Genomic DNA, 13,932 nt, shown 5'->3' on the forward strand with positions numbered 1-13,932 from the left:
TAGGTGTTTGTATGTCTATGGTTGCCTAGATTGGTTCTCAATTAGAGACAGCTGTCTATCGTTGTCTCTGATTGGGAGCCATAATTTAGGCAGCCATAGTCATTAGGTAGTTTGTGGGTGATTGTCTATGTCTATGTCTATGTCTAAGTGCCTGTGTCTGCACTTTTGTTTATTATAGCTTCACGTTCGTCGGTTTATTGTTGTGTCTAGTTTGTATAGTGTTTCTTTTGTCTTCTTCTAATAAAGAAGAAGAATGTATTTATATCACGCTGCGCCTTGGTCCTCTCTTTCACGTAACGACGAGCGTGACAGAATCACCCACCAAAATTGGACCAAGCAGCGTGAAAGGAGGGAACAGCGCTTTGTGGAGGAATGGACCGGGAAAAGGATGAGTGGAGAACAACCTGGGAAGGAGATAGACAGGTGGGCGATCGATCAGAGAAAGTGCCGGAGCCCGCCTGGGATTCGCTGAGCAGTGCAGGAGGGTTACAGGATAATGGAGTTGGAGAAAGGAGCACGACGGCGCGGTAGGAAGCCCTCGAGGAAACGGCAAAAGTTTCTTGGGGAGGGGCACATGGGGAGTGTGGTGAGTTCAGATAGGAGACCTGCGTCAACTTCCCGTGCTTACCGCCGAGGAGCCGAAGAAGGAACCAGAGCCAGTCGGGCTGATATTGGAGGTGAGCAATGGGAATGATACAGAGACTGTGTAAAGGATTTAATGGGGAGTTTGGAGGAGAAGTGAAATGAGGGACTGCTGTGTTGGTGCTTGAGGCACAACATCACCCGACAGAGCGTGTGCGGGATGATGTTACCTGAGTCGGCTCTCCATACTTGTCCTGAGGTGCGTGCTAACCGTCTGGGAATGACAGTGCCAGTCCCACGAACCAGGCCTCCTGTGCGCCTCCCTAGTCCTGCACCTCCTGTAGCAGCTCCACGTACTAGCTCTCCTGTGGCAGCCTCCGTTACCAGTCCTCCAGTTCCGGTACCACGCACCAGGCTATAGTGCACCTGACAGTCCAATACGCCCTGTTCCTCTTCCCCGCACTAGCCTTGAGGTGCGTGTCCCAGCCCGGTACCACCGTTCCGGCACCACGCACCAAGCCTCCTGTGCGTCTCCAGAGCCCTGTGCGCGCTCCCCGCGCTAGCCTTGAGGTGCGTGTCCCCAGCCCGGTACCACCAGTTCCGGGCCACACGTACCAGGCCTAAGTGCGCCTCGGCAGTCCAGTACGCCCTGTTCCTCTTCCCCGCACTCGCCCTGAGGTGCGTGTCCTCGGCCCGAGTACCACAGTGCCAACACCACGCACCAAGCTTCCTGTGCGTCTCCAGAGTCCAGTACACCCTGTTCCTCCTCCCGCACTAGCCCTGAGATTGCGTGTCCCCAAGCCCAGTACCCACCAGTTCCGGCACCACGCGCCAGGCCTACTGTGCGCCTCAGCCGGCCAGAGTCTGCCGTCTGCCCAGCGCCGCCTGCGCTGCACGTCTGCAAGCGCCATCTGAGCTGTCCGTCTGCCCAGCGCGCCTGCGCTGCCCATCTGCCAGCGCCGTCGGAACTGCCCGTCTGTCCGGAAGCGTCAAAGCCGCCGTTCTGTCCTGAGCCACTGAGAGCCGTACTCAGTCAGGACCGCTAGAGCCGTCCGTCAGTCAGGAGCCACCAGAGCGCCGCCAGTCAGGAGCTGCCAGTCCGCCGCAGTCAGGACATGCCAGAGCCGCCAGTCAGCCAGGACCGGGCCAGAGTCGTCATCAGCCAGGGACCGGCCAGAGAGTCGCAGTCAGCAGGACCGGCCAGAGTCGTCGTCAGCCAGGACCTGCCAGAGTCGTTCAGTCAGCCAGGACCTGCCAGAGTCGTAATGCAGCCAGGACCGGCCAGAGTCGTCAGTCAGTCAGGACCTGCCAGAGTCGTCAGTCAGCCAGGACCTGCCAGAGTCGTCAGTCAGCCAGGAGCTGCCAGAGCCTCCAGTCAGCCACGGAGCTGCCAGAGCGCCAGTCAGCCAGGAGCTGCCAGAGCTGCCATCCAGTCAGGAGCTTGCCAGAGCTGCCCACCAGTCATGAGCTGCCTGCCAGTTCATGAGCTGCCCGCCAGTCTAGCTCTTCCAGTCATGAGCTGCCTTCCAGTTCATGAGCTGCCTTGCCAGTCATGAGCTGCCCTCCAGTCATGAGCTGCCCTCCAGTCATTGAGCTGCCCTCCAGTCATTGAGCTGCCTTCCAGTTTCATGAGCTCGCCCTCCAGTCATGAGCTGCACATTCAGTCCGGAGCTGCCCTCCAGTCATGTGCTGCCATTCAGTCCGGAGCTACCCCTCTCAGTCCCCTCAGTCCCCTCAGTCCGGAGCTGCCCTCAGTCCGGAGCTGCCCTCAGTCAGCGGAGCTGCCCCTGCATCCAGTGGGCCCTCTAGGTTATAGTCTTCAGTCAGGGACTCGCTGTAAGGATCCTGCGCTCCAGAGGCGCCACCAAAGCGGGTATTGACTAATGGTGGAGTGGGGTCCACGTCCCGCCCCGAGCCGCCGCCGTGAGAAGGCCCACCCGGACCCTCCCTTCTGTGTCAGGTTTGTTTTTTTTGTATGTTTATGGGCAGTGTTCAGTCTAGGTGTTTTATGTCTATGGTTGCCTAGATTGGTTCTCAATTAGAGACAGCTGTCTATCGTTGTCTCCTGATTGGGAGCCATATTTAGGCAGCCATAGTCATTAGGTAGTTTGTGGGTGATTGTCTATGTCTATGTCTATGTCTAAGTTGGCCTGTGTCTGCACTTTTGTTATTAAATGCTTCCGTTCGAATATGGCTCCCAATCAGAGACAACGATAGACAGCTGTCTCTAATTGAGAACCAATCTAGGCAACCATAGACATACAAACACCTAGACTGAACACGGCCCCAGAAACATACAAAAAACCCTAGACAATACAAAACACATACATCCCCCATGTCACACCCTGACCTAACTAAAATAATAAAGAAAACAAAGATAACTAAGGCCAGGGTGTGACAAGAGGATAAGTACCCACTGCCCACAAAATGAGGTGGTAACCGAGCTGCACTTCCTATCCTCCTACCAACTGTATGATCATATCAGAGACACATATTTCTCTCAAATCACACAGACCCAGAAAGAATTTGAAAACAAATACAATCTTGATAAACTCCCATATCTACAGTGTATTCAGAAAGTATTCAGACCCCTCAACTTTTTCCACTTCATTACGTTACAGCCTTACTCTAAAATGTATTACATTAATTGTATTACTCATCAATCTACAAACAAAAGCCCATAATGACAAAGCAAAAAAAATAAAAAATCTTCTTTTTGCTAATTTATAAAAAATAAGAAAGAGAAATATCTTATTTACATAAGTATTCAGACCCTTTGCTACGAGACTCAAAATTGAGAACAGGTGCATCCTGTTTCCATTGATCATACTTGAGATGTTTCTACAACTTGATTGTCCACCTATGGTAAATTCAATTGATTGGACATGATTTGGAAAGGCACACACCTGTCTATATAAGGTCCCACAGTCCAAAACCAAACCATGAGGTCAAAGGAATTGTCCGTAGACCCCCGAAACAGGAATGTGTCGAGGCACAGATCTGGAGAAGTGTACAAATTTTTTTTTTAGCATTGAAGGTCCCCAAGAACACAGTGGCCTCCATCATTCTTAAATGGAAGAAGTTTGGAACCACCAAGACTCTTCCTAGAGCTGGCAGCCCGGCCAAACTGAGCAATCGGGGGAGAAGGGCCTTGGTAAGGGAGGTGACCAAGAACCCGATGGTCACTCTGATAGAACTCCAGAGATCATATGTGGAGATGGGAGAACCTTCCAGAAGGACAACCATCTCTGCAGCACTTCACCAATCAGGCCTTTATGGTAGTGTGGCCAGACGGGAGACACTCCTCAGTAAGGCACATGACAGCCCACTTGGTGTTTGCCAAAAGGCACCCAAAGGACTCTCAGACCATGAGAAACAAGATTCTCTGGTCTGATGAAACCAAGATTGAACTCTTTGGCCTGAATGTCAAGCGTCACATCTGGAGGAAACCTGGCACCATTCCTACGGTGAAGCATGGTGGTGGCAGCATCATGCCGTGGGGATGTTTTTCAGCGGCAGGGACTGGGAGACTAGTCAGGATCAAGGGAAAGATGAACAGAGCAAAGTACATAGAGGTCCTTGATGAAAACCCACTCCAGAGCGCTCAGGACCTCAGACTGGGGCAAAGCTTCACCTTCCAACAGGACAACCACCCTAAGCACACAGCCAAGACAACGCAGGAGTGGCTTCGGGACAAGTCTCTGACTGTCCTTGAGTGGCCCAGCCAGAGCCCGGACTTGAACCCGATCGAACATCTCTGGAGAGACCTGAAAATACCTCTGCATCGACCCTCCCCATTCAACCTGACAGAGCTTGAGAGGATCTGCAGAGAAGAATGGGATAAACTCACCAAATACAGGTGTGCCAAGCTTGTAGCATCATACCCAAGAACACTCAAGGCTGTAATCGCTGCCAAAGGTGCTTCCACAAAGTACTGAGTAAAGGTCTGAATACTTATGTAAATGTGATATTTAAGTTTTTTTTTATACATGAGCAAAACTATACAATACTTCAACTATTGCACAATGTTACAACATTGCCAATAATTTAACATTTTAAATCTCTATACTCTTTAATATTTTTGTGAGAGTAATGTTTACTGTTAATTTTTAATTGTTTATTTCCCTTGTTAATTTTCCTTTTGTTTATTGTCTATTTCACGTGCTTTGGCAATGTAAACATGTGTTTCCCATTCCAATAAAGCCCTTTGAATTGAATTTTACTGATGTGGTGAGGGAGAGGATGGAGGAGGGAGATAGAGAGACATGGGGTACAGAAAGAGAGAGAGGTGGATGAGAGAGAGAAAGAGAGATGGAGGAAGCTCAACCATACACCTCTTCTCAGTAGTGAGGAATTATTCTGGGAATCAAAGAAAGAGGTGCGAATGGAAGAAAAAGTCTCTCCCTCTTTCACAACGACTAAAATACATGTACAGTATATCCAAGAAGCAGACAGGAATACCCAGTAATAACGGAGAGATTAGGTGTGATAGAAGGGATGAAGGAGATTACAAATAAAAGGGAAAGGAATATTTTTTGTTGTTGATATAATGATCATGTTTACTGGAGGACACTATGACCCTCTTCAGAAAGTTACTCTGACATGTTACAGACTTGCACGTGTACAGTACCAGTCAAAAGTTTTAGAACACCTACTCATTCAAGGGTTTTCATTAGTTTTACTATTTTCTACATTGTACAATAATAGTGAAGACATCAAAACTATGAAATAACACATATGGAATCATGTAGTAACCAACATAGTGTTAAACTAATCAAAATATGCAGTGCTGTGAAAAAGTATTTGCCCCCTTCCTGATTTCTAAATTTTTTTGCACATTTGTCACACTTAAATGTTTCAGATCATAAAACAAATGTAAATATTACACAAAGACAACCCAAGTAAACACAAAATGCAGTTGTTAAGTGATGATTTTATTTATTAAGGGAAAAAAGCTATCCGACCCTTCATGGCCCTATGTTACCTTCATGGCCCCATGCAGCCGTCATACCGCTCAGGAAGTGTCACGTTCCTGACCTGTTTTCTTTTGTCTTGTATTTATTTAGTTGGTCAGGGCGTGAGTTGGGTGGGTTTGTCTATATGTGATTTTCTATGTTGGGATGTTTGTGTTCGGCCGGGTATGATTCTCAATCAGAGGCAGCTGTCAATCGTTGTCCCTGATTGAGAATCATACTTAGGCAGCCTGGGTTTCACCTGTGTTTTGTGGGTGTTTGTATCTCGTGTCAGTGTTCGTGCCACACGGGACTGTTTTCGGTTTTGTCACGTTTGTTATTTTTTGTATTTGTAAGTGTTTCGTTTCGATTTAATAAATTATCATGAGCACTACCCACTCTGCGTGTTGGTCCGATCCATGCTCCTCCTCGTCTGAGGAGGAGAACGACTATGACGACCGTTACAGGAAGGAGACTTGTTCTGTCTCCAAGAGATGATTGTACTTTGGTGTGAAAAGTGCAAATCAATACCAGAACAACAGCAAAGGACCCTGTGAAGATGCTGGAGGAAACAGGTACAAAAGTATCTATATCCACAGTAAAACTAGTCCTATATCGACATAACCTGAAAGGCCGCTCAGCAAGGAAGAAGCCACTGCTCCAAAACCGCCATAAAAAAGCCAGACTACGGTTTGCAACTGCACATGGGGACGTAGATCATACTTTTTGGAGAAATGTCCTCTGGTCTGATTAAACAAAAATAGAACTGTTTGGCCATAATGATCATTGTTATGTTTGGAGGAAAAAGGGGGAGGCTTGCAAGCCGAAGAACACTATCCCAACCGTGAAGCACGGGGGTGGTAGCATCATGTTGTGGGGGTGCTTTGCTGCAGGAGGGACTGGTGCACTTCACAAAATAGATGGCATCACGAGGGAGGAAAATTAAGTGGATATATTGAAGCAACAGCTCAAGACATCAGTCAGGAAGTTAAAGCTTGGTCGCAAATGGGTCTTCCAAATGAACAATGACCCCAAGCCTACTTCCAAAGTTGTCGCAAAATGGCTTAAGGACAACAAAGTAAAGGTATTGGAGTGGCCATTACAAAGCCCTGACCTCAATCCTATAGAAAATTTGTGGGCAGAACTGAAAAAACGTGTATGAGCAAGGAGGCCTACAATTGTTCGTTTTGGTTTTTTGGATTAAATCATGAACACTTTAAACGCTGCACCTTGGTCCACTCTTCCTTCAACCCACGAAAATCGTTACAGTTTCACATTCTTAAATTAAATCGGTGATCCTAACTGACCTAGGACAGTGAATTTTTACTCTGATTAAATGTCAGGAATTGTGAAAAACTGAGTTTAAATGTATTTGGCTAAGGTGTATGTAAACTTACGACTTCAACTGTACATTCTACAGGTTAAACAATTTAGCCCTGATTTTCTCCCCATCATAACTGTCAGAGGGTGGTAAATAACAGTGATTTCATTGAAAAGGGGAGAATATTAGCTTTCCAACGATGCCAGACGTATTTCTACACTCCTAATGTTCAGCAAAAAGCATTTGTTTTTCCAATAGGAAAAAAAACTAAACTTGCTATTGCTAACAGCAAGAGGGCCAAACAGATGCTCACATGGCAAAATAGAGCTTCTGATGTGATCAGAGCAAAAATAACCGATATAAAAGCAAAGATTATCAAATACATTATTGTTTCTAATTGAGGTTAGTTTGTTACAATTGAAGTGTCAAAAGAGAGGCTGAGATGAGTGATTGAATCTGTGTGGGAGACCGGGAATCTGTGTGGGAGACCGGGAATCTGTGTGGGAGACCGGGAATCTGTGTGGGAGACCGGGAATCTGTGTGGGAGACCGGGAATCTGTGTGGGAGAGCCAGATGAACTAAATCAGCCTGCGCAACAGAAAGAAGTTATCGGCCAATGAGAGGATTGTATTATATATTCTGCAAAGAGATGCATGCTTATGATTGGACAAAACTGATTAAATGGCGCTTAATGTAAAATTGAATGACCTTTACTCTCACGAGGAATCCTCGTCTTTCCGTTAACTAAAAAGAAAATTACCTGGTAATAGTTATTGTTTTTTTCAATGCATCTCGTCTCGTTATCGTCATACATTTTCGTCAGGAAAAAGAGGTAGTTGATGAGTGTTTTCCATCATAGTTATTGTCGACAAAATGAACTCTGTACCCATCCCACACACACACACACACTGTTTCCCATCTCAAGACATCCTTTATGAGATTAGTGTTATTGATTGAGACCACTTTGTGCTTGCTACATTAAGGATCACAGTGACCTGTCAGTTAGCTATGAAAGAGCGAGAGCCACAGAGAGAGAGAGAGAGAGAGACATGTTGTCTCTATGTAAAGATGGACTGTAATTCTGTCCAGGTCACACAGACCTGAAGAACCATTAAGTAGATCACTTCCACCTGACCATTGTGTGTCTGTGTGCGTGTGTGCATGAGTGTTTGTGTGGGGGGGAACCCAACAACAGTAAAATGTTTGCCGTAAAAGGCCCATTAGAAGTGAGAAGACAGAGAGAAGGCAGAGTCTTTAAGATCTTCCCTATGGAGCTTCCATCCCCCCTATCACACAGACCCCTACACAGAGGCCACAGTGACCCACCACACTCACAGGCCTGGTTCCATTTCAGCCCATAGCCCCTTCCCCTAGCCTCTACCCCTTTAGTCTTCACAGATCTGTAGAAGAGGATGAGACTGGATAGGTGGAAGCATATGATGGAAGCTATCCAAGTCCTAATGCAAGGCAAGGTGGAACCATAACCATCTTGTTTTCAACTATCAGATTTATTACGATTTTCAGACAATTTCCCAATCCCCGTTGTTTAGAGATCTAAAGAGATCGGATAGGGGCCTAAATGGAATCACACCACAGAGGCCAAGATAAATCCATTATGGATCATTGTAATGTATTTTGTACTATGTCTAGTTCAACAGGAGCAGCCTGTAATGTATTGTGCCACCTACCTGGTGAGGAAGCCGTTGAAGGGCAGGCGTACAGGGTAGCCATAGCGGATCGTCCGGACCATCTCCAGCACCCCTACATACTGCAGCTGGGTAGACACGTGGAAACTGTCAAAGCAGTCCGCCGTGCCCCTGCTGTTGGGGCGCACACACTCCACAAAGTGAGGAGTACACGCCTGTAGCTTACTGACCACATCTGACAAAGAGTTCTGAAAGGAGGAGTTGTGAGGGGGGAGAGATGGAGAGATAGAGGGAGAGAGAGATTGTTTCATGTTAAAATTCATGTTCCTTAAGCATTTGAGTTGACCCAATTCCTCACTCCCTTGCCACATTAACACAGCAATGGTGTTGGTATCAGCTTCATGGCAACATGGTTCCATTTATCCGTCTAGATCAGGTATTCCCCCAGGGGTACACGGAATGCCGTCGGGGGAACGCCAAATAGAAATGTGATTCACATTTTTCAACCAAATATTCTTCACATTTTGAAACAGTAGATTTATATTTTCCAACGGGGCTATACATTTGGGTGAGGTTTATTTCTCGCCTGAGTGGCCTCGTTTCTCTGCCCAAAATAAAATGAGAACGTCTAGTGTTTAGCGAAATTACAACACAATGTCAAATGCAGGTAGCCTAGTCAATTAACCATTACTCTTTTGCAGGAAACCTTCACTCTTGCACAGACATTTAGAAATGAAACATGACATTTTGAAAAATCAGCCACAGGAGTTTTTTGAGCGAGAATAAAGATGACTTTCGAGAAGTAAGACGTGTAAAAGCAACAGATAGAAGGCTAGAAGCATCTTATATGGTGAGCTACTGAGTGGCTAGTACAGGCAAGACCCATGCTATTGTGGAAGACTTAACTCTTCCTGCTGCCGCGGATATGGCTGGGACAATGCTGGGGGAAAAGGCCCAAAAAACTATACAGACAATGATTTCATCAAACAACACTGTGTCACGACGCATCAGTGACATGGCAGGAGGTGTTTTGAAACAATTACTGCTTCGCATACAAGCCAGTGAATGGATGAGTAAACAGACATGGCGCGCCTGGCACAGCTCCTGGTATACGTCCGTTACATTTATGGGGGGTCAATTAAGGAAGACATCCTCTTCTGCAAACCACTGGAAACCAGGACATCAGGAGAGGATATTTTTAAAGCCCTGGACAGCTTTGTGACATCAAATGGACTTTGGTGGTCAAGATGTGTTGGTTTCTGTACTGATGGCGCAAAAGCCATGACAGGGAGACATAGTGGAGTGGTGCAAGCAGTTGCCCCCCGACGCCACTTGGGTACACTGCAGTATCCACCGAGAGGCTCTTACTGCCAAGGGAATGCCTGACAGGTTGAAAGACGTTTTGGACACTACAGTGAAAATGGTTAACTTTGTTAAAGCAAGGCCAAGGAACTCTTGTGTATTTTCTGCATTATGCAATGATATGGGCAGAGACCATGGAAAGCTTTTACAAGCGTTTTTGTTGAATTGAGAGATGAGCATCCTTTTCATTTGTCTGACCACTTGCATGATGACGGGTTTCTCACACAACTGGCCTATCTGGGTGATGTTTTTTCTCACCTGAATGATCTGAATCTAGGATTACAGGGACTCACCACAACTAAACTCAGCAAAAAAAAGAAACGTCCTCTCACTGTCAACTGCGTTTATTTTCAGCAAACTTAATAACATGTGTAAATATTTGCATGAACATAAGATTCAACAACTGAGACATAAACTGAACAAGTTCCACAGACATGTGACGAACAGAAATTGAATAATGTGTCCCTGAACAAAGGGGGGGTTAAAATCAAAAGTAACAGTCAGTATCTGGTGTGGCCATCAGCTGCATTAAGTACTGCAGTGCATCTCCTCCTCATGGACTGCACCAGATTTGCCAGTTCTTGCTGTGAGATGTTACCCCACTCTTCCACCAAGACACCTGCAAGTTCCCAGACATTTCTGGGGGGAATGGCACTAGCCCTCACCCTCCGATCCAACAGGTCCCAGACGTGCTCAATGGGATTGAGATCCGGGCTCTTCGCTGGCCTTGGCTGAGCACTGACATTCCTGTCTTGCAGGAAATCACGCACAGAACGAGCAGTATGGCTGGTGTCATGGTAATGCTGGAGGGTCATGTCAGGATGAGCCTGCAGGAAGGGTACCACATGAGGGAGGAGTATGTCCGCGACTCGTCAGTGAAGAACACTTTTTGCCAGTCCTGTCTGGTCCAGCGACGGTGGGTTTGTGCCCATTGTGCGTTGTTGCCGGGGATGCCTGGTGAGGACCTGCCTTACAACAGGCCTACAAACCCTCAGTCCAGCCTCTCTCAGCCTATTGCGGACAGTCTGAGCACTGATGGAGGGATTGTGCGTTCCTGGTGTAACTCGGGCAGTTGTTGTTGCCATCCTGTACCTGTCCCGTAGGTGTGATGTTCAGATGTACCGATCCTGTGCAGGTGTTGTTACACTTGGTCTGCCACTGCAAGGAAGATCAGCTGTCCATCCTTTCTCCCTGTAGCGCTGTCTTAGGCATCTCACAGTACGGACATGGCCACACCTGCAGTCCTCATGCCTCCTTGCAGTATGCCTAAGGCACGTTCACGCAGATGAGCAGTGACCCTGGGCATCTTTCTTTTGGTGTTTTTCAGAGTCAGTAGAAAGGCCTCTTTAGTGTCCAAAGTTTTCATAACTGTGACCTTAATTGCCTACGGTCTGTAAGCTGTTAGTGTCTTAAAGACCGTTCCACAGGTGCATGTTCATTAATTGTTTATGGTTCATTGAATAAGCATGGGAAACAGTGTTTAAACCCTTTACAATGAAGATCTGTGAAGTTATTGGGATTTTTACGAATTATCTTTGAAAGACAGGGTCCTGAAAAAGGAGTGTTTCTTGTTTTGCTGAGTTCATATTCAATGTGCGGGACAAAATTGAGGCTATGATTAAGAAGTTGGAGCTCTTTTCAGTCTGCATTAACAAGGACAACACACAGGTCTTTCCATCATTGTATGATTTGTTGTGTGTAAATGAACTCATGCTTACGGACAATGTCAAATGTGCTATAGCGAAGCACCTGAATGAGCTGGGTGCACAATTACGCAGCTACTTTCCCAAAACGGACGACTCAAACAACTGGATTCGTTATCCCTTTCATGCCCTGCCTCCAGTCCACTTACCAATATCTGATACAAGAGAGCCTCATCGAAATTGCAAGAAGCAGTTCTGTGAAAATGTAATTTAATCAGAAGCCACTGCCAGATTTATGGATAGGGCTGCCCTCAGAGTTTCCTGCATTGGCAAATTGCGCTGTGAAGACGGATCCCGTTGCAACCACGTACATATGTGAAAGTGGATTCTCAGCCCTCACTAGCATGAAAACTAAATACAGGCACAGTCTGGGTGTGGAAAATGATTTAAGACTGAGACTCTTTCCAATACAACCCAACATTGCAGAGTTATGTTCATCCTTTCAAGCACACCCTTCTCATTAACCTGTGGTGAGTTATTCACAATTTTTGATGACCAAATAAGGTTTCATATGTAAGATGGCTAAATAAAAAGCAACATTATTGATTATTATTATATTATTATTTGTGACCTGGTCCTATAAGAGCTCTTTGTCACTTCTCACGAGCCGGGTTGTGACAAAAACTCACATTCATTCTTATGTTGAATACATGTATCGTATAGTGTGGGTGGCAGGCTTACAATGATGGCAAAAAACAACATTTGAGAGTGCCCTGACCCTGGTGCTAGAGGGGGTACGCAGCTGGAGGTTGAATGTTTGAAGCGGTACGAACTAAAAGAAGTTTGGGAACCACTGCTCTAGAGGTCCAGTTCCTCAACCTGGGCTAGTTGCTCAACCTGGTATAAATTCCTCAACTTGGGCTAGTTCCTCAACTTGGGCTAGTTCCTCAACCTGGGTTGGTTCCTCAACCTGGGTTGGTCCCTCAACCTAGGCTAGTTCCTCAACCTGGGTTACATCCTCAGCCTGGGTTAGTTCCTCATCCTGGGCCAGTTCCTCATCCTGGGATAGTTCCTCAACCTGGGATAGTTCCTCAACCTGATATAAATTCCTCAACCTGATATAAATTCCTCAACCTGAAATAAATTCCTCAACCTATGTTAGTTCCTCAACCTGGGATAGTTCCTCAACCTGGGATAGTTCCTCAACCTGGGATAGTTCATCAACCTGATATAAATTACACAACCTATATTAGTTCCTCAACATGGGCCAGTTCATCAACCAGGGCTAGTTCCTCAACCTGGGCCAGTACCTCAACCTCGGCCAGTTACTCAACCTGGGTTAGTTCATCAACCTGGGTTAGTTCATCAATCCTTGGGGTTATTAGTGCTCAAGCCTGTGGCCTTGTTTTCTAAGCTGGGCGGTTCTCAGCCGTGGCCAGTTTCCTCAACCTGGCCAGTTCCTCAACTTGGAATGAGCTGCTCAAACTGGCTAGGTTCCTCAGTCGGGTACGTCTATCTGGGTCAGATTCCTTCAACTGGGCGCTCAGTCTCAAAACCTGGGATGGACGGTGCCTTCAATTCCTAGGTTATACAGAACTCTCTACACTCGGGGCCGTAGAGATTTCACCAAGCCACACATGTTAGTTCGCTCACCTAGCCTGAGAGATTTCTATAAACCTGGGGCGGTTCGCCTCACCTGCTAGTTCTCAGCCTGGGCAGTTGCTCACGATTTGATCGTTATGTATCCTGCATACTGCGCTGGTTCTGATCTGGGTAGTAGATCTCAAGCTGGGTTATGTTCCTCGGATTTGCGCTGGCCAGTTTCTCAATACTACACAACGGAGAGGAGTTCTCAACCTGAGTATTAGATTCCTGCAGATTTGGCTAGTTCTCAATGCTAATCTGCTGTAGGTTCTCAAACCCTGGTATAAAACCTGAAGGTACATCCTCAACTTGGGTTAGTTCCTCAACTAGGCCAGTTCCCAACCTAGGATAGTTCTTCAACCTGGATATAAATTCTCATCCCTGGGCCTGTTCCTCAACCCATGTTAGTTCCTCACCTGGGCTAATTCCTCAATCTCGGTATACTCATCAACCTGGGTTTTTCACTGCACACGACTGGGCCTCGTTCCTCAACTGGGTGTTCTCAACCTGTGCGCAGTTTCCCTAACTGGGCCAGGTCTCCTAAACTCGTCATGGTTCCCAGTATCCTGCCACTGGGCTGTTCCTAAGCCTGGCTATGGCTTCCTCAACTGGGCCAGTTCCTCAAAGCCTGGGCTCATATTATTTGACCTGGGTAGTGTTCCTCAACCTGGGGCAGTTTCTTAAACCTGGGCTAGTTCGCTCAACCGGGCTATTCTCAACCTGGGTAGTTTTTGACCACTAGGCTAGTTTCCTCAACTGGGTAGGTTCCTCACTGGGATGGT

At 46.7% G+C, this 13,932-nt stretch overlaps 1 protein-coding gene across 1 annotated transcript in view; it reads right to left on the bottom strand.

The window, feature by feature from the left end:
• Window positions 1-13,932, bottom strand: part of LOC111959253 (uncharacterized) — a 202,670-nt gene that overhangs the window by 40,322 nt on the left and 148,416 nt on the right. Inside the window, 1 exon segment of the mRNA XM_070437758.1 lies at window positions 8,544-8,749. Coding sequence (XP_070293859.1) covers window positions 8,544-8,749 — 206 coding nt within the window.

This window comes from Salvelinus sp. IW2-2015, linkage group LG36 (assembly GCF_002910315.2).
Source record: "Salvelinus sp. IW2-2015 linkage group LG36, ASM291031v2, whole genome shotgun sequence".
NCBI classification, from domain to species: domain Eukaryota; kingdom Metazoa; phylum Chordata; class Actinopteri; order Salmoniformes; family Salmonidae; genus Salvelinus; species Salvelinus sp. IW2-2015.